At 39.1% G+C, this 21734-nt stretch overlaps 2 protein-coding genes across 10 annotated transcripts in view; both read right to left on the reverse strand.

The window, feature by feature from the left end:
- Window positions 1-7792, reverse strand: part of CRACD (capping protein inhibiting regulator of actin dynamics) — a 122768-nt gene extending 114976 nt beyond the window's left edge. For 2 of the 5 annotated variants that reach the window (XM_021267653.4, XM_021267655.4), the window contains exon 1: window positions 7045-7456. The gene's annotated coding sequence lies outside the window, so the exon portion shown is untranslated. Of the gene's footprint in view, window positions 1-7044; window positions 7458-7669 lie in introns of those variants that run through there. The other 3 variants (XM_072037589.1, XM_072037590.1, XM_072037592.1) reach the window with 3 other exon arrangements.
- A 3700-nt stretch (window positions 7793-11492) lies between these two features.
- The window catches only part of CEP135 (centrosomal protein 135), a 32059-nt gene continuing 21817 nt past the window's right edge, over window positions 11493-21734 (reverse strand). For 4 of the 5 annotated variants that reach the window (XM_027457059.3, XM_027457057.3, XM_072037593.1 and 1 more), the window contains 6 exons: window positions 20614-20799; window positions 19529-19738; window positions 18328-18530; window positions 15581-15685; window positions 15042-15188; window positions 11493-13377 (listed from right to left, as the gene is read on the reverse strand). In XM_027457059.3, the coding sequence (XP_027312860.1) occupies window positions 13356-13377; window positions 15042-15188; window positions 15581-15685; window positions 18328-18530; window positions 19529-19738; window positions 20614-20799 (873 nt within the window). In that variant the 3' untranslated portion in view covers window positions 11493-13355. The other variant, XM_027457058.3, reaches the window with a different exon arrangement.

Genomic DNA, 21734 nt, shown 5'->3' on the forward strand with positions numbered 1-21734 from the left:
ACCCTCCGACCACTGCTGCTATACCTGTGCCGCTCCTCCTGCATCCACAGCAGCTTGTAACCCAAACCAGGCCTCCAGGAGCCTTCCATCCCAGCTCAGGCAACACGATCACCCGAAGCGTGAAGCTTATCAAATATCAGGTGCTGGGATCAGGATACAAACACAGTAACTCATGACAGCGTTCAGCAGGCTGTGTGGGTGCTTGGAGGATTAACCTACCGCCAGGAAGAACAGCAGGGCTGCTTAGTACAACCCACTCTTGCACTGGCAACAGGGAGAATTGGAACAGGGTGGTTAGAAATAATATCAAAACCCCCATGTACGAACTGAGGGTGCCTGCCACCCCTCCAAACCTGAGCAGCAGGTGAAGCATTGAGAGGCAGAGCTTCTGGGCTAGGAGCATCATTATATTCCCCCAGATGGGCCAGCACAGGCTACTGCAAAATATCTACCAGGCTTGGAACAGGATCTTTGAAAGAACAAGAAAAATCAGCCACACTTTTTCTTTCTTAGCAACTTCTGATGCTCTGACAGCTCTGTGAAGACTGATGACATGATTTCTCCTCAAGGAAGGTATGAAAAAGTGCCTTGTTTGCCACGAGAAGCAGAAATGGAAAGCAAAGGCTTTTTTGATCTTGCCATAAGATGCCGCCCCATTTCATGTCATTTGCAGGGTTGGGGAGGTACTAACTAATGCTTCACGCTGGGCTAGGTGAGAATTAGGGTCCAATATTTATCTACACCACTGAAGTTTAGAAAAAAAAAAAAAAACACAACAAAAACAACAAAGACAAATATTTGAAAAAGTCAGACTTGCAATAGCAAGCCTTAATTAGTTTTGGGTGCCTTTAGCTAAGCTTTTAATTCAAGTGCATGAAAATGCTTTAATTAAGGCAGCTTCTAACTCAATTTCTTCAGATATCTTCCTGCTTCTGCAACAAATGACACAGATGCCAGAGACCACAGCTTCTGTCAATATACAGCCGTGGTTCCCTCGCAGAGCAGATCCACCCTGTGCACTCGGTAAAGCGCTTGGTTATGTGGGTAAAACAAAATTCAGTAATATCCTTAAGGATTAAATTCAAATAAATGCATATAAAGAGTCTGAATCTTTACAATCTTTACAAGGGAACTTTAGTTCAGGCACTTCCTTTCTTTCACATGCAAACTTGGTAATCTCCTTTGTCAAAAAAAAAAAAAAAAAAAAAGAGAGAGAGATTGAAAAATGCTTTTATTTTGCATTTTTTATTTTACACACATAACCAGGAGCTGCATGGTGCAGTACGGGCTTTACATCCATAGCTCTGACCTCTGTTATGTGAGCTATCAGAATAGCTGTCTGCAATAGCAGATGGCTGTTCTCCACATGATGAGACCAAGGAGTCAGTTATGATGGATTTCCGCAAGTACAAATGCCAAGACACAACCGTGGGCTCTCAGCTAGGGTTTAGAAGTCTGCATGATCTTCAGAAGATGGACTCTGCCAGTTTCCTCTAGCTTTTAATTACTTGTGTCCCACAGTCCCCAACATGACTTTCCCAGTCCTGTAATTTCACCTCCCTTGGCTCCTTGTCCTATTCTCCTTAGGTGTGCAATCCCAGTTTGCGCTTGTCAAGGCTGCCGGTATACTGGCAGTCTGCACCACCAGCCTAACTTTCCACCTACTGGCTCACACAATTTTTATCCTACTCCTTGCCACATCCCTGTCATCTGCCCCAAAGTCTTAGTCCTCCCTTGACGTTCTTCATGTCCTGTGTTCATCTCCTACTCATCACACAGCCCAGTTTCTTGTGAAATCCATACCTACACTTTCCAATTCCTTTCTCCTTCCTTCTGCTATCTGCATCTCAGGTTCCTCCCAAAGCCACCCTCACACTTTCTGCCCATGCAGCAGCAGAGGAGCTGCTATGAAGGAAGAGGAGAAAAAATGGGAGACTTGATCCTAAAAGAGGGGTTGCAAGGAAAGTTTGGAGCCTCTCTGCTCACACACCTGTCCTCTTTGGAGACATCACAGGCAGACAATCCTGCCAAGCACAGCATTTTTGAGGGGACAAAGTACAATCTGGTCGACACCAGGAAGCACAGATGCTGAGGATTCACAGGGCTAAGGAAGACCTCAAAGAGCAATTTATTCCACCCACACAGCTCTAGAAAGAATCAATACATTCATGTTGTTCTTGACTAACATTAAAGCAAATTTAATGTTTCTAAAACTCTCAAACTCCCAATTCAAGGATCTATTCCTTTGTTTCAGTTTCTCTAATGCCAAATTTGATACACACCAACTGGTCCAGCACAAGCACGGAGAACTTTGCTTCACACCAGCACTGTGACATCTGAAGGCTGGCATGTTCACCCTGCCACTCTTCTCTCCTGGGAGCCTCAAACAGCCTCAAATGTCCATTCAACCTGTCTTCATAGTCCATACTTTCTAAGTCTTCAATTATTTTATTTCGTTTCCTCTAATTCATATCAATCTTTCTTGAAGTGTGCACCACAACTGGATACAAGGTTAAGAATGAGGAAGACTATTCCATGGTATGGAAATAACACTTCTTTTGTCTTCCACGCTGGTCTCTGTGTATGACACAATACCACGCTTGTCTTTATTGCAGCAGTGTGATTTTATTTAGCACCACAGCCCATCATCTAAGCTACCACAAACCACAGCTCTCCTAAAGAATTACCACTCAGTCCCAGGTGATTCTATCATATCTTTGTCCTGTTGAATAACTTAATTTTAGTTCCATCTCCACTAATTGACAGTCCCTCTCTGACTATATATCAACTGCAGATGTAGCAAGCACCATTAAAGTCAGGGCTGCAAACACTCTGTAGCACTGAGTGCTGAATAAACACAAATATCTCACTAAAGTGTCCACAGGTGAATGTATAAAATGTGTAAGACTGCAATATTCTGAAAACCTACATCAGAACATAAAGGCAGACTTCAGGAAGATGGTGAAAAAGCAGATCTTTGAGAACAGGACACTGCCTTGGCAGAACCTGGAGCCCAGATGCAAACCTGAATGACACTACCATGTTGGTTTTTTCTTCTTAAACAGGACAAAAACATTAGTCTAATTCTCAGTTGATCATTTGGCTGAATTAAAACAAAAATTAGCCTGAGTCATAAAGACGTGATGAACTACAGCCCACGTGGTTAAGACTTGGCAAAGTTTTACACAACAGCAATCAGGGTTTTCAATGGGGAAGATGGCTCAATTTTGTTGGCAGACCGTCCCACAGCTTAACTGCATCACTTGTGCACCAAGATACTAGACCTAGTAGTCTTGTGCACCAAGACTACAAGACCACAGATACTAGGGATTTACATGGGCTTCAGTCAATGTTTTTCTTTCTCTTCTGTGTTGCACCAAATTGTTCCACAGACCACTGCAGTTGTGTCTTTAATTTTCCCTGCTAAATAGTTTCAACCATGAATTTATTAAAGGTCAGAGAAAGACTGCAAGCTACTTTGAAAAAAAAAATTCAGCTTTCTTTGAAGAACCCCAGGAAAGCACCCCGTGCAGTTCAGTTCAATTCTTTTCATCACACCCGCTCCACGTTTCAAGCTAACAGTAAAGGTAATCTCTGCCGTGCAGCACCCTGCCACAGCAGCCTCACCACACACCGCTGGATTCAGTGGCTTCTATCAGCTGCCCCCAAGTCCAACTGCTGACTTTCAAAATATGCTGAGCAGTTAAAAAAGATGCTCAAGCAGGTCAGCGATGTGCACAGCACTTCACACACCTGAGCACGAGAGTGCGAGGGAAGCTTTTACTTATTCAGATCATTTTCATATAGTTTTTTCTTAAGGCAATGAGCTTGAAGAAAATAAAGCTAGATAGGTGTTATCACTAAAACGATAAGCAACCATTTCAAAGCATGCCTGGGGGTATGGAGTGTTTGACTGAACTGATTTTTCTGTGTAAGTATTGGTTACCAGAAATGAAGGCAGTCGACAGAAAGGTCACAATTACACATACTTAGCTACCTCACCTGGGCCCTTGAACTAAAAACAGCTGATTATGGCAGTTATTTTCTCAAATGGCCTTGTCACAGGCATGAAACTTGTATTTCTGTAATTCAGCATAGAGCACAAATACAAAGGGGAAATTAACCTGTGTTTAAAAATGCGTGGATGTACTTCATACTTTTATAGTGGCATTTGAATTATATTCACTTCATGTGTTGTGCAACCGCAGCGTAAGCCATTAATCCAGGATAACACAGCAAGATCTTCACATTTTTCTTCCTACCAAACTTAATTAACAAATCACTGTGATTCAGTTCATGTAACACGCTGGCTCTTGAATATTATTAATTAAAAGTGATTTGTTACAAGTCAATTTTATTTCTTTGTAGGACTTCATCAATGTAAACGCTGAATGTAAACTAAGTGCAAATGCTGTACGCTTCTGACAAAATATATTTTTGATCTTAAACAAAGAATTCGTGTCATATGCAATACAGAGAAGCAAAAGGAGGAAAAGTCCCTTTCGGAGGCGATATGAAACAATAAGAGCAAGGTCTACACAGCCACTCATTGTTCCCTAAAGACAGAACTCGCAGAATCGCCACAGAAACAAACATACTTTTTATCTGTCCCTGACTGAATAGATAATAAAACAGGATTTGGCCTGCCCAGCGGTAGCACAAATGTGATTGAAGTTCACACTGTAACATTCTGTGGCCTTCTGTCACATTATGGGAAACCGATGAATCCTATTCTCACACACATTTTGTACCACTTTATCCAATCTTACTCAAATACACAGAATCAATGACAATATATAGGTGGTTAGAGCATCTCCACATCCAGATCACACTAAAGGAAGTTTTTACGCAACTATATTGCCCTAGGCTGTTGATGCCAAAGAAATCAACTGTACTTTTCTAACATGCCAGTAGAAGGCTTGTCCATATTTGATGTAGTTCTCTTTTTTGGGCCTTTACAGAACAAAGACCATGCATTGATTTTTTTTTTTCAAGGAAAAGAAAAATCCCTCCTAACCACCAGCATCAGCTATTTTCAAATATGAGTAATTCAGAATCTGAAAAAAATATTTTTCTTGTTCTGGCTTGTGAGGAAAAGAGTCACATTATGGACATTTAAGCACATGCTGTCTACATAAAAATTCTGTTTATGTTAGACATAAAATAACCAAATATATTAACGTTCATAAATCCATCATCACATTTCATTCTGCACTTGTATTTTTTATTATTGTATTCTTATTACACTTGTATTCTTATTATGCCACCTATTTCTTATTTTAAAAGAGCTTACCTGACACATCTACAGGAGGAATATGTTGAAATAAGGCTAAGGTCTACTACTGACACCAACGTATCAATTTTCAGTGACTGAGATAACTGGCAAAACAGTTTTCAGGATTACTAAGAGGTAAAAAGCAGAAAAAAACTCAAAGCTTCAGCATTCTTATTGCTGTAATCAGAAGGGGAGAACTAAAAATGCAGCTTTTTACTATCTGCAATTAAAATGAAATGCTACTGCCAAAGTAACAGTCCCTCTTAAACGTAAACCTATTCTCTTGAAGTGTGCAGGAACTGGATACTAAAAACACGTTTATTTTACCTAATAGATTAACAATTCACCCCTGCTAAAACCTGCATAAGCTCACAAGACAAGCCAAAATGACCTATAAGAAATCAACTTTAAAAAAAAAAGTTAACATCTTAGCACAGAACACAGCAAGACATTCCCAATTTGCACCATGTGTGTGTGCCACCAGTGCACTTTTATAAATTGCATTATACAGCATATAACAAAAAAAATATTTGTTGCTCATACGTGTGACTCAGTTCTCCCTAAGATGCGGGATTGTCCAAATGGGTATTTGAAAAGAGCCCATATTTTTAGAAGAGGAAGACCTGAGCTACATTTTCCTATTGGAGAAGAAAGAGCCAATAGCAATGAGCAGCTATTTCTTTGCTCAGTGCCATATTTATTAATAAAGATTTCTGGGTAATTCTCATAACGATCATCGAACTGGGGCATTAATATATACACAAAGCACTTTCGCATAAAGTTTTGATACACCTCATGGTGTTCAATTCAGGTGCAGGGAACTGGAATGAAATATTCAAAACCAAACACAACCTCGAAACTGGTAAAGTGATACCAACCAAGAAAGAGCTGGTTGTTGTTTGTTTGTTTGTTTTTAAATGATGAATTCCTGACCTGGATTCAAACCACTGAAAGTAAGCTATATGCAGAACTGCTCATAACCACCCGTTTTAAAAGATATCAATGGCTTTGTTGAAGAAACTCACAGTATCATTTATGCCAAGTGATTAATGCTCTGATATAGACCTAATTGTCTTTGCAAGGTGCAACTGGAATTATTTTGGTGATGGGAATTTCTTCCGCATGCATTACTAAGTATCAAATAAAAATCAGTCCTGACCCAAATTTATTGTCTTTAATCTGTTAAAATATAGGACCTGCTGCACGTTACTGCTATCGGGTAGCTTAAATAGCTCAGTTGCTAAGCCAAGAGCTCTTCTCATACGATTGCTACACACTATCCAGAGAAGGTACACAGAATTTGTTCAGGAATACAGGGAATTTGAATAATCTATGGACTATTAATGCTTAGGGCTGCGGTTGTAAATTACTCTCCCCTTTCCCTGTGCACCATCCCCCAGCCACCCAGCAGCAGCTCACTTTCAGTGCCATTATTGTCAGGCACATTATATTTCCAGGCTGCACGGTTGTGCTCTCCGGGTCTCTATTCACCCCTTGAACCGGGTTTTAGGGGGTGGTTTTACACCGAAAAATGACAGAGCAGAGGCACAACGATGGTTTTTTGGGTAACTACAGATAGGCAGACCCGCGATTCGCTCGCGTTAACACCAGCAAAATTAATTGGGGGGGAAAAAATGTGTTATTCACCGAAAAAAGCTGTATGAGACGGAGGAGAAGAGGCGAGTGCCTGGTATTTCTGCCTCCTGAGCGGAGCCGGGGGCTGTGCAGGGAGGCAGCTTCCCAGGCGGGCAGCGTGACCTCGGGCTTACCTGCGGGAAGCGGCGCTGCCCTTCAGCTGTGGCAAGCAGCAGATCTCGATCCCGGAGCTTTCCAGGCGATCCCGGAGCCCTTCAGGGGATCCCAGGGCCCTTGGAGGGGATCCCCCAGCCCGCTGAAGGGCTCACGGCAGCTTGAACAAAGCGCTGCAGCCCCGGCGAAGCGCGGCGCGGCACGGAGTCATCCCTCCTGTCAGGCTCGGCGAAACGGGGAGGCGGCGGGACTCGCTGGGAAAACGCTAACAAAGGGAAAGAAAAAAAAAATAGAAAAAAAGGAAAAACCTCAAGGGCTCTGGAAGAGCCACAGCCCGTCCCCGGGCGGTGCTGGAGCGGCCCCTCCCGCAAGCCCACCGAAATCCCCCTCCCTGCCGTGGCACAAAGGCGGCTTCGCCTCGCCTCGCCTCCCTTCCCTCCCCTCAGCCTCCCCGCCCCGGCCGCCGCCTCACGCCTCGCCTCGCCTCGCCTCGCCTCACCGCCGCCCCCGGCCCCCTGGGAGCCCCTGGGGGCTGCCCAGCCCCGGCCCTCAGCAGCGGCAGCCCCTGGCCTGAGGCGGCCGTGAGGGGAGGCTGAGCCCCCCCAGCCCAAACCCACCCCCGTGAGGGAGGCGGCGGGCTCCTACCTCGCCCCTGCCAGGCTGAGCCCTGCCCTCGGCTGCTCTCAAGGGGGGATTTTGGCGCTGGCAGCCCCCTCCCCCGAAGGCTGCAGCCTGGGTGTGCAAGGGGTTGCTCGGCCCCCTCCTCGTTTACTGGGGAGGGGGAGGAACTACGAGGAGCAGAGCGAAATCCGGCCGTAGAGCCGCCTGCCTCCTGCTCCCCATCCTCAAAGCCCCTGTCGGTGTCCCCAGTCTTCACCTCGGCCACCTGCACCGAGGGCACAGCAAAACCAGAGGCTGCAGTTAGCTCCCGTGCCACTTGCTGGACCGTAATTGATCCTGTGAGCCATGCTCCTCTGCTTCTAAGGAAGAAAATGCGGTTTTTCAGTCAGCTCTCTGGCTTCAGGTGCTCCCTGGGGAAAATGCCGTGCTGTTGAGGATCCAGCCTGCTCCTTAACTTTTTGGCCTAGCCACGAGTGCTCCTTCTGCACCTGTGAAAGGGAACAGGGTCTTACAGAAAAGCAACACCCACGCTGGGTCACCCCAAAGGGCCATCTCACACATTTTTCCGTCTCTGTGCCCAATACCGGGATAATGAAAAGGAAGAACATTAAGTTTCAGCATGCATTTACTGATACTCCCACTCCTTAATGATTTGCAGCTCAGTGAATTCCCGAGACAAAAGAAGTGTTTGTGCAAAAACAAAGTTATCTTTGACTCTGGGATAAATACAAAATCACTTTCTAATCCACAGTGTTCTAGGGTCATACAAGCCCTGGGAGCTGCAGTCTGTTCCCTTTTCAGTCTCTTCACAACCAAAGTCACAGAATATGTAGCATGATCTCTTTACCTGATTAACCAAAAATGAAACCTAGGTACCAGATCTAGTATTTGGAGGCCTGATAAGCACCCTGAATGTTATCTTTACATTAGCAATTCCATATATAGGTTTATATCCAAAATATGTAGCTACAAACCACCTTGCTTATCAGAGGTGGACTTTACAGCACTCTTTTGAAGGATTCTTTTTTTTTTTTTCTTCCCTGTTATTGCAGCATTTACACTTTATTTCTGCAATTTTGCTCAGTTACATGAGATTGTTGTTGGCAAAGGTCAATGTTAGTGCTTGCATGGAGAAGCTGTGAGCTGGAGTGAGATTTATTTATTTTTTTCTTAAGAACCGACACTTTCTGGAAAGTGATGCAGCTGTAAACCTGTCTAGAAAAGTAATGGATGGCCTTCAGGAACGCAGGGCTTTATAAATAATCGCGTCACTTTGAATTTATTGGATGTATCTCGAATTTCCATGGAACAATCTAAGTCTGCCAAGCATGTGGCACAGTTGCAAGGAAAGGCAGAGGTCCACTAGATGGCACAAACACACCACTTAAAAGCAGGCTGGGGTGGGGGAGTCTACCTCCCATTCTGTCTTATTTATGGAAAGCACATGGGTAGATAGAAACTGCACATACAGTTATAGTCCAGTAACCCACACATCTATTTTCAAACAAAAGAATCAGATGTCAACATAATTAAAGGCTCAATGAAAAACTTCCCAAACAGCAGTACTTGCTCCTGCAGATCTTGGCTTACAAACAGCAGAATAACCACCTTGAATGCAACTCATTTCTGTGTCTGCATTCAGGAAAATACAGCTGTCCCTACTCAGCAGTATTACAACCGGGTAGAAAAAGCCACTGGCATTCTCACTTTTCCCCCACACTCCACTACTTCCCATCATGCTGGTTTAGTTAATTTAAACAGACACCATCACCTTGAAATGACAAAGGATGCACCACTGACGAACCTGTGGTGGAGCAGCTCTGCTCAGTTTATGCTGAGCTAGCCCTACACATGGATAGGGTAGGCAAATATAACATGATAAATACTAAAACCCTCCATCTGCCTCAGATCAAATATAGATGAATTTAATACTGAGAGAAAGCAATTATTTTTAATATTTTTTTTCACCTACAGCAGGTTGTCCAGGACTGCATCCTGTCAGGTTTTGAATATCTCCATGGCTGGGGGAACTCCACCTCTCCAGGCAGCCTGCTTCAGCCTTTGAACACCCTCATAGGAAAGAAAGAAAGAAACAAACAACAACAACGACAAAAAAAAACACATTTGTCTTACATTTAAATGGAATTCTTTGTATTTCAATTTGTGCCCCTTGTCTTTTGCCCTTTCCCTGGATGCCACTGAGAATAGTCTGTCTTTATCGTTTTACTCCCCTCCATCAGGTATTCAGACAGAATCACAGAATCATTAAGGTTGGAGAAGACCTCCAAAATCACCTGGTCCAACGTCCCCCTACCACCAATAAAGGTCCCTCGTGAGCCTTCTCTTCTCCAGGCTGAACACCACCAGCTTGCTCCGCCTCTCCTCAGGTAAGAGATACCCCAACGCCTTCACCATCCTTCTGATCCTTTGCTGGAATCACCAGGCACATCCACGTCCTTGTTGCACGGAGAGCCTTGCAGAAGACATTGCACTGCAGGAGTTAGTGACCTTGGCCACGTCAAAGCTCCGCTGGGTCCTGATCTCAAGGTTTGAGCCGTGGAGCCCAGGCTTGGGCCCATCCCTCCAGCTGCAGCCTCACCAGCACCGAGCAGACCCATGCCATGAGCCCTTCATCTTCTCCCTTGCCACGACAACGGCACAACTCTGGCTTGTGATGGGCTTTACTCCAAGGTCACGGGCCACCAGGTTGTGCTGGTACCTGTGGTTATTCACCCCCCAGGTGCAGGACTGGTTTCTTACAGTAAACAGAATAAAAAGAATAAATAAAATATTCTGCCCCAGAGGACAGCATTTTATTTTATTTTATTTTTTTTTAAAAAGGCCTGGGGTTTCATGGTTTTATGTGAAAAATGGCATTAGAATAGTTCAGCCTTCTCACACATGCACCAATTATTTTGGTATGACGTATTTTACATCAGATGGAAGGCCTAAACTTAACCCTTTCTATAATTAACATCACATGGGAATCAGTGTTTCTCAGATTCAGGATGAAATTGCACTTTCCAAATGAACCCTAGAATTGCTTATTTAAGTTAATTTAAATTCAATTTTAGGGATACTGTGGAGGATGCAAAAAATTAATTCTAAGAAACTCTCAAAAGACATACAAGTTTAATTGAGCAATCTCATTTTTGATAAATTGGTAAATACCATCCTTTTATTCTCTCCTGATTCCTCTCCTTCTGACAGTACAGTTCTCCTGTTTCATAGAAAAAGCATACCCAACAATTAGGGTCTCTTCTTTATTATTTTTGTAATACTTTTCCTCCATTCCCAAGTGCAGATAACAACAGAAGACAGACAAATATTTGGACTTTTCCCATGTTTTAATGTCTGCCCCACTCTGCTTTTAACTCACTCCCTACCTAGATAAGGATTGAAGCAGCACAGAAACTTCTTTGAACAGTGTCCATTGTTCTAATATCCTTGACTTAACATTACACTTGTTTCATATGTGACACTCCATTGATTTAGATCTTCCACAAATTTTGGCTTGTTTTGTATCTTCTCAAATGAAATATTTGATTTTAATGCAAACTTATATAATTCTCACATTCCTTTTATTCTAGCTGCTTACAAAAATGTGTACAAAATAATAGTAACACAGAAAATGATAGATCTACTATAGTCTGAATACCAGTATTATTTCAGTTTTAAAAAGCTGCACTGGCTTTAGTTGCTGTGATGATACTAGCTTTATTACAACAGCTGTGCTTGATGATCCACTAATTTTTCACAGGTGACATTCATGTAAGAAGTATTATTAATGTAAGTGTTATGGTTTTAATAGTAAAGGCAAAATATACTTTTTTGGAAAGAAGAAGTATTTTCAATACAACAGAATATTTATTCTTTAATTTAGATCCCAATTGAAAAGTTTTTATATACAAAATATGATATTTAGAAGTCACTATTGAAAACATCAAGAGCAGAAGACGAGTTTCTCATTCTTACTGAATTGCTTCACCCTGTATAATTAAATATGAATTACTGTCAAGAAACTTAATTACAAACAGTAATAAACAATACCTAAGAGACAGCCATCTCCCCATTTGTGTAACTGGCAAATGAGAGACCTCAAATGAGATACACCCATTTTTAAATAAACAATTCCTTCCAATGGCTCAGAAGCCTAATGAGATACAAGTATTTTCAGATGCTTCTGAATGTGTGTTCTAAGTTGAAGTTGTTTTTAATTAATAACATTTAATACATACATAGACATTAAATAACAAAACTAGCAATATACAGTCTATGAAAAATAAAATATATCTGTATAGCTTAAAAGCAATATTATCTCCAAATATGAGACAATATTTCCAGTTAACAGAACATTCTTCGTAATTTACAACTGTAACAATCTTAGTGCAATGTAGACAAATTCTAAACACAAAATTCTTTCATGTCATTTAATATGCTGCTTACACCTTAGGGATTCATGCAATATTAGCTGGTAATCACAGGGCTTTTCCTTATTCAACATTAGAGAAGCATAACACTACCTGTTGGTCAATGGAAGGATGCAAAACAGTAAATTCTCCCACTTCTAGTCCTCTGCGTGATATCTCTGAATACACATCATACCAACCTGAATGGCATGTAATTATTCGAAAACATACATTCCAGAGTAGAACAATGATACAATTATTTGCACAGATGGACTTTAAGAGGTTATCATTAGATTCTGATTGCTAATTGCGTCTTACTTTTGTACAGTTTACTACACTGTACTTTACTACAGTTTAAATTTGCAATGTTCCTCTGCTAAATACACCGAGTATTTCAAAGATTAGTTCTTACGGTTTCTAATTAATATGCATCATAATATAAAGCCCTGCGTTACCTCTCTAACAGCTTGAGCTGAGCTGTGTGAAGGATTCCAGACTTCATGCTCTTTTAAAAAGAAAATTTGAGAAATATCTCCGAATGATTCAGAAATCTTCTGAATTCAAACTGAATTAGTTTTATAATATTTAATGTATTTCAATACATCTTTCAAAATATCAGTTTTCACTTTTAAAAAAAATCTGAATATTTAAAAATGCAACTTTACACAAGCAATAAAGAAAAGGAGATGAGTAGTTACATGACAAAAACAATAAAGAATAACCGATATATTTTTTATTGAGTAAAATGTTCAGTTAGCAAAATACATTCACAAAATATATAGACATTCTTCACAATATTTAAAAGCATTAAGAAAACACTTGTTAAAAATCCAAACACACAGAATATCGTCAGTACAAAAGATATACTGGCTCAGCATTTTCAAGACAATCATGTATGTTATTCTCCTATCTTAGGAGTAAGATTGGAGAATCTCACAGTAAGATGAACAAACTTCCATAACCATATGAGATAAGCAAATAGAAATAAAATCATAAAATTAAAAAGAGATTGTCTGTCATATCATATACTTGTTTTTTTCATACAATTATATTATGGTTACCAAATAAACACAAAACCTAGCCAGCCTTGATACAAACCCCATCAAAACAGCCCACAAAAATCTAGTCATCTCAGAGAGCTGGGAGAGTAGAATTTTGCAGAGTTGATTACTTCATAGGTTTTTAGAAATTTAAAAAGTAATCACTGATTTGAAAACAGAGGTAGAATGCAAGTCATCCTTCATAATTTTCAAAAAACAAGTCCTTATAGTACAGTAATGCTTTGATTGCTCACGTTCTGGTTATTCCTTGAAGCTCACATTTCTGGTGGAGAAAAGAAATTTCAAAATAATGGTATTATATTTTAATGAAAATTATGATAAAAAGTAATAATTACAGTTAGCCTCCTCGTTCTCTTCTGTTATTCCTAAATACCAACCATTAGCATATTGTCTAAAACTCTATATCCAGGTCATTGACTCGTTGCTCAAGTGCTTAACAAAGTGAATGTGAGCTGAGGAGGAAGAGAATTTCTTGAGAAGATTAAATCAGATCAGAGAAATAAGACAGTTACGGAACTATGTAATTACAGACTACACTTCACTGTGGTAAGCTCCCAGGAAGGAATAACTAAGTAGACTGAAAGATGATGATAGAAATACAGACCTTTTTCTAAGGTAATAATCCACCAATAAGGCAAGACAGTAAAAAGTTAAACTGCATATCAATTCAGTTGATCAGATACTTTCTTTAAAAATGTGTACTTCATGAAACTGGGATATTTTCTGATAGGATATGGTACAGAGCTGTCATTGGTAAAACCAAGTACGCAAATAGTAGGATAAAATAGTTCACTATAGAGTATTCTTCAAGTATAGCATCTGGACTATTTTTATTGCACTCACTATGAAGCAAGAAAAATTAAGGACAGCAGTCTACTAATTATATTCATTCTGAGAAACATGTTATTTACCATTTTCTTAAGAATGAGACAAAAATAATGCAGAGATTACTGGGCAAAATCTTGATTTGCAACATAACAGGGTTCGCCTAACGGTTCACCAATAAAGCAAAAAAAGTCACAAGCACTCTTTCCTCCTTCTTATTAATACTGGTAATATCAAGACCTATTTCCTAAGTAAGCCTAAGAACAGGTCATATGTATTTACCAACGTAAACAGTTTAAACTGTTATCAGTTTGGAATTCTGTCTTTTGGATCGAGCAGTTAGATTCATAAGCTGTTATTTTTAAATATGCTCTTTCCCAAACAATCACTGCTTCTCTCTCCCTAACCTTCCACTTTTCACTGCAAAGTATTACACAGTATGGCAGAGACGGGATATGAAGTCAGCTAATCAGGCCCGTTAACATGTAACAGACATCACCTAAACCAATGACCTCTAAAAGAACAAAACCGTCAGTGAAAATGACTGAGGGGCTGATTAGGACTTTTTAATTTTCTTTTAATGGACTCTGGTGACCATGATCTTAGACATTCATAGCCTCTGAGCACTAACAATGAAAAATACAGTGGTAATTTTTAAGCATGTTTCGAGACTGTTTCATCTAATGTGTTGGGGACTTTCTCCTATGTGCTTTCCATCGTTGTTGTACTTGAGAGAATCTCATGATGTTTCTCTTAATATGAATCATTCATTGTTTGGGGATAACTACTAACAGCAATAAATTGGCAATATATATTTGGACATAATTAATGACAATAATAAGAAGACAATATATTTGGGAGCTGTCAAATGATGCAAGACCATTAACAAAAACAGGAATGGGAATCCATTACGGCATATGGTCTTTGGAGAGCACTTTGCATCTATTGTTTCCAATCAATATTTTATAGCAGGAGAGTCAACAAAAGAAGAATAAGCACCATCTGAGGTGTTGAAGAACTTTGTAAAATTAAAAAAGTATTAGAAACAGTTTAAATCTAATTCCTATATGGAAACAATCTGAAAAAAATCAAATTGCTTACTTTTCAGTTGTCGCTTCTTCAACTGTCCTTACAGCTGCACGTTCTGGAGACTGAGAGGGAGACCTTAAAGTAGAACTGAGAGGAGGTGAAGCACGTAATGATGATGTAGAGAGACCGTGTCGCCGCATTTCTTGAATTGCACGCTCCCTACCAAAAGATAGTAATTTCAGTTACAAAACACTTCGGTACTGCAGGATGTTAGAGCAAAAAAAATATTTTTTACATATTTTTATTTGGTGATTTTCACAATAGTTTGCAAAGAGTTTTGTTTTCTTGTAAATAAATTTTTCTTCTTGATTTTTTAGGTTAATGGATTTATTTTTTTAATGCAATACTAAATTCACAAAATTTAGGAGGGAATTCAGAAAACCTTTTTTTTTTTTTTTTTTTAAATTAAGCAGTTTTCAGGTTGAGACACATTAGGTTTTACATGAAAGCAGGAACACAATTTTCCGTAAAAGTGCCCCCATATTGGAAAAAAAAGTTTTAAAATGAGAGAGAGGAACCACCTCAACATGAAAAAAAAAACAGCCTCTTACCGTTCAAATCGTTCGGTTGTTAGCTGTCTTTTTAAAACATCATAGTCAGTCTGCAGCTGTGCAACTTTACTTCGAAGTAAGGAAACCTCTCTATTATGACTGCTTCTAAAAAAAATCATGAGAAGCAACAAAGTTTGCTTTGTACACTGACAGGTGGGATCTTAGAGGAATTAGTACAAGTCAACAAGAAAAAAACAGATTCTCAGCATGTTGTTTCACACAAACCAAACCAAAGAGAGAATTCAGGAGTGAGAGCCAAATGAATACAATGGCACGTTGCTGGAAGGAACCTAAGGTGAGAAAGCCGTGAGAAGCTGGCAAGTCTCTCAATACATGCTTACTGCAATACATCATGTTCTTTTTTGGACAAAGGTAAGCAGAGACATGCTTTATAGAAACAGACAAAATAATTACATGATTATTTCATTGATTTACTATCTTCTATTGCAACATGAAGCTGGTTATGTGTACAGTTAAAGAAGAACGAAATAGTAAATATTGTCTTGTCTGTGGACAAGAAACATATGGTTTCAGTAGTAAGTATATTAAGCAGGCTTGAACTACCTGTCTAGAAATGAAAACAGTTGAATAACATCTAAAAAAAAAACAGTATTAATGCAAACTCAGACCAGCAAAGCCCAGTTCCTGAAGGCCTGTTAAGTATGCCTGTGTATTTGGGGCCAGCTCTTTCAATCACAAGAATCATAAAGAAAAGCAGCCTTGAAAAATCTTTGAGTAAAACATAATTAAATATGTTGCTCAGCAAACCATCAGCTTGGACAACTCAGTGCTTGGTTGCAAAATGCCCTGAATTGCATTAGAGAGTAAGCAAAAAAGTCGTTATTTGGGTGTAAAATAAGTCATCTAAACCAGTATCTAGACAGCTGCATTATTACATAGAACCTTCAAGTCGGTATGAAGTTGAGTGCTCAGAAGTCAGTTCTGGAGAAGGAAAGATGAACTAGTTTATTGCTTAAGCACTGAACTTGAATCCTGAAAAAAACAAGTTCTCTTCCTAGCTCAGTCACAGACTTTGTATCTGAGTACCTGCTGTTTTCTGACTCCAGGGAGATGTGAAATAATCCAGAGATTTGATACCCACAAAATACAGAATAGTCACTATTCTTCCAGAACATCTTCGCTCTTCCTACTAGATCTTATTCTATTAACAATGCAAGTATTGACATTTGCAGTGAACAGAAAAGGAACCCTACAATTTGGGTGGAAGAAATCTTGTGAAAAAAATACTTTTAAGTCATTTAAACAGAGTTTCAATATTTGTACAGAGCAAGCTAAATTTATGTTAAACAAAAAACTCATTCTTTCATTTTCTTGTAATTTTAGTGTTTTATTTCACTCAGAATGTTCCATTAGTTTATGTTCTTTGTACGCTGTTAAAATTCTTTTAATAATAATTTAAAAAAATCCCACACTTTTCTAGTACCTGCATTTGATATATAAAAAAAATATCCTCTCTACTCTTAACTTTATCCCTCCAAAAAGATTCATCTTTTCTCTGCAAGACTGTTAAAAAGTTGAGGTAGAATCTAGGCACATGCACAGCATGAGAAGTTGCAGCTATTCTACTGAGCTTATAAGCAAAGACAATCAAAACAGAAAGTGCTGTCCACATTTGTATACGTATCAGTTTCAGCTCCATTTACATTTAAAAGCAACAATACATCACAGAATCACAGGATAGTTGATGTTGGAAGGAGCCTCTGGAGGTCCTCTCATCCAACACCCCTGCTCAAGCAGGGCCACCTACAGCAGGTTGTCCAGGACCATGTCCACAAACAAGTTTTGAGCATCTCCAAGGAGGGAGACTCCACAACCCCTCTGGACAACCTGTGCCAGTATTTGTTCACTGGCAGTCAAAAAGTGCTTCCTGATGTTCAGAGGGAACCTCCTGTGTTCCAGTTTGTGCTCACTGTCCCTTGTCTTGTCACTGGGCACGACGGAACAGAGTCTGGCTCCATCTTCTTCACACCTTCCCTTCAGGTATTTACATACACCAGTATGATTCCCCTGAATATTCTCTTCTCCAAGATAAACAGTCCCAAATCTTTCAGCCTTTTCTCATATGAGAGATGCTCCAGTCCCTTAATCATCTTCGTGGCCCTTCACTGGACTGTCCAGTAGGTCCATGTCCCTCTTGCACTGGGGAACCTAGAACTGGACACAGCACTCCAGGTGTGGCCTCACCAGTGCTGAGTAGAGGGGAAGGATCACCTCCCTTGATCTCGAAGGAAAGGATTTTAGTGATTGCACTGAAAAGATGGAAGAGTTATATCAGACAAGTGAACTTCAGGAAAGGTATAGCCTCCTGTACCTGACTTTGACATGAGAAAATCTGATGTGAGAAGGAGTCGTGATCAGCAGAGAAAGTAAAGCAAACATTCTGAAGTCAACACTGGGCACAGTGAAAGAAATTCAGTGCTTATTCTCAAGACTGAATAAAAACTAAACAGGGTGTACCTTTCCTTTTAGAGTAGGTCTCCTTTGGAATTCCTGTTTGAGTTCACTGCTAAACTGATGTCCACCACAGTGGTGATTAATCAAAGTGATATGAAAGATGCAAATAGAAATTTTCAGTAAACAATGTCACTATAAGCCAAAAGGCTTTGCTGCTAAAATCCACTCAGCCAACCAAAACTAAGTATCAAGAATTTGACTTTGTGAGTAAGTGTTGCCACAAAGAAAAAGTTTCATTTTAACCCATATAACACACGTGACTTAGGACTTACAGTTTGCCCTCTGCAAGTGTTAGCTTGTCTTTCAGTAGCTGAATTTCTGAATCTTTCTCGTGGGATGTTAAATGGTTCTGAAATTCTTTATCTCTACTGGTAGCCAGCAACGTTTCAAGATTCTGAATTGTAAGTCTCTCACTGGATAACTGCTTTTTCAGCAACTCTGCTTCTGATTTCATATCTTCTAATTCACCTAGAACCTAGGGCACAAATTTTATTATTTATTTATACGCTGTGTTTACAAACAACACAATTCACTTCCCTGACAAGTCATAAAAACCAAACTGATTGGAAGTTTCTTAAAAGTGGAAAGAATACCGAGCTCAAAAAAAAACCCAAAACAACACATTAAAAGCTAAAATTATTTAAATTATTACTTAATTAAGAAATATTCAAATATCAAAGTCCTATCAGGAACTGGAGTGCTGAAAATGTTTGGGTAAATACTTGGAACACTAACTGGCTTTTAATGGTGTAGGCTTTTGCACAGGTACAAAAAATCATATATACTGTACTTCATTCTATTTGTCTAGGTCAGCTCAATTAGCTTCTCAACTTTTGCCAAAATTGTAGAAATGTTTGTTTTCCTCATCAATTTTATCAATATAAAGAAATTCTGTGGGGATGAGACATCTTGTTCTCAAGGTCTTGAATAACGAGTAGCGGAAAGCTCAATCAAATCACTAAGTAAGGACACGACTTCATTAATAACCACTTCAAAAGAAAAAAGTTCAGATATTAGGAGCATTTAGAAGTGTTTAAACTATTTCAAAATATTTAACGCTTTTCAGCTGTATCTAAAATTTCAATTTAATTGAGAAAATCCATTAGGGAAAAGTCCTTACTATATAAATAAGTGCAGCATTCACCTTGTATAAAAGAAAATATGTAAACCAGAATAAATTACAGTACAGTACATAAAACCAAATGACTATAATTTGCCTTTGCAGTTAACAAAAACTACTGCTGCCACACTTTTAATGGTAATGAATGGAACTCTTTCTGTACATAAAAACAGATACAGATCTGTATAGAGCAAAATTTCTAAGACAATTCACACAGACATAAATGCAAAACTACTGATGTAAATTAATTTACCTTGCTCTCTAAAGTAATTTATTCTTTTTTTTTTTTTCAAAAAACATTAAAAGCAGAAGATGTTTTATTATAACAAAGTAAATTTGTCTTTGCTGCTTACCCGTTCATAATCCATGCTTTTGGAAGCAAGCTGTCGAGATACAAGTTCTTTGCTAGCCTCAAGTTTAACACAGAGTTCTCTCACAGAAGCCAGGTCAGCCAACACAGAAGACTTATCCTGATTTTCCCGTTTAATGTCCTCTTCCAATTTGGACATATTTTTTGTAATGGAGGAGATCTGAGATTCATATGCTTGTGCTGCCATAATATGCTAAACAAAGACAAATACGGATACCTCTTCATTGCTGAATGTTAACAGTTTTCTTATAACAGATTTTTTTCCTTTATCCTTCAAAATTAACTTTCCCTATAAAATTACCGTCAGATTACATTATTTTCTTCTCTTTCTAAATTACAGCCAAGAAGACCTGATAAATAATCTCTGCAATTTTTAATTCACCATCTTAAAGGGCTATGCAAGTATTATACAAGAGTGGAAGGAGGCTGGATTGCAGCATCAGAAAAGAATTAAAGTTTTAAACCCCTCAAATATGATCTATTTCTTAAGTTAGCTTACATTATTAAGTCTCTTACTCTTCTTTTTGTAATTAAAAGCATGAGAGAGAATGTGGTCAATCCAGAACTATTATACTCTAAATTTTCCTTTTAATGCTATTGGTCCAGCTTTCTGTACTATGTAATCCTAAATCTGGATTTGGACTACTACTACTACCATCATTAAATTTCTGCCTTTACTCCAGCCACCAATGCTTCAAATACTTCATTCAAAGCCTCAAAAGAAATTTAAGAACTAAACTTAGACAATACTCATAAAGCTGTATGCAAATATTTTGAAGCAGCTAAATAAAAGTTCCTTATAGAGACAACAACTTAATAACCATGATCACCCAACAGAAGAGTTCTTAAAATACACACAGATTCTAATTTTGGGATATTGGGGAAAGGTTAGAGAAGGAAAACACAAGTAATCAGAAGTAGTTACTGTTTCAAAAACTGTCCATATTTGAAACAGTCATGAATAGGAATTAACTTCTGTTCAAGCATAAAAAAGTATGTTGATTTTATTATAAACCACTTGAACATATCTCATTTTCCCTGAAAGAACTACATTGTGCAAGTTATTACCTCCTGGATTTCTTTTTCCAGAAGTTCTACTCTCTCACGAAGATGTCTCCGATCTGTATCCACACAAAGGAGTTCAAGTCGTATTGAGCTGCTTTCCCCTTCAGCTTGGTGAGCCTTAATTTCCCAGTCTTCAGCTTGCGTATGGACCATTCGGAACTTCTCTAACAAATCTTGGTTTTCTTTTTCCTAGATGAAACAGCAAAACACTGCAATGACAAGCATAACTTGACATTTTTAATGCCTACTATTTTTATTTATTTATTTTTAGAAGAAAGTAGGAACTTTCTCCATTTTCTTAATCTTATTGTCTTCTCAGCTACTAAATTGCATCATCTCTTTTGCAAGTCCAAATAAATACAGTGATGGCACTGAGTTTTACCAAATGGGAATATTTGCATTTAGCGGTTGCTAGTAAGTTGCAAGGCTCCAAAGAGAGGGGTTCTTTTGGATCTCTGCGTTGTCAGTGGTCATGTTAAGGAGACGTACTGATCCTTAGTGGTCTATCCAAGAAATTCCAGCAGTAGTCTATTTTTAGCCCTTTTACTTACTGCACTCTTACTAATATTTACATTACAGCAGTGTCTAAAAGACTGATAACCCATTTGGGCATACACACTGAGCAGTCTATCATAAAAGTACAAAACTGCAGACTTCAGTGCTTGCAAGGTATGCAATAATAGAAAAAATCCTGCTTGTGATTTTAGCTTCACCAACTACAAACGCATATTATAAGGCAGTGCTTAATTTCTCTTCTTTATTTAGCTCCATTCCTTTCTTCCCCTGTTCATTCAGTGCACTGCAGGATGAGCATATTGCTAATACAAATCAGATTTATCTAGTGAGGAAGGCTACTGCTTGTGAAATTCCTTCTTGTAGAACAGAATGAGGGGCATTAGGAAGCAGAAACTCATGATTAAACAGCTGAAGACTGTGCAGAAAAGTAAATCCTTGTCTCCACAGAAAACATTCATATGTAATATCAGACAAATCCCTGAAACCAAACTTTCATAATTCACCACCTGCTTCTTGGTACCTGACTTGAATGCCTGAATTCCCACTTACCAAAGATGTAGCCACATTTGTAGCTGAAGTGCTTTGGACGTATGACACATAATTAAAAT

Source organism: Anas platyrhynchos, chromosome 4, assembly GCF_047663525.1.
Source record: "Anas platyrhynchos isolate ZD024472 breed Pekin duck chromosome 4, IASCAAS_PekinDuck_T2T, whole genome shotgun sequence".
NCBI classification, from domain to species: domain Eukaryota; kingdom Metazoa; phylum Chordata; class Aves; order Anseriformes; family Anatidae; genus Anas; species Anas platyrhynchos.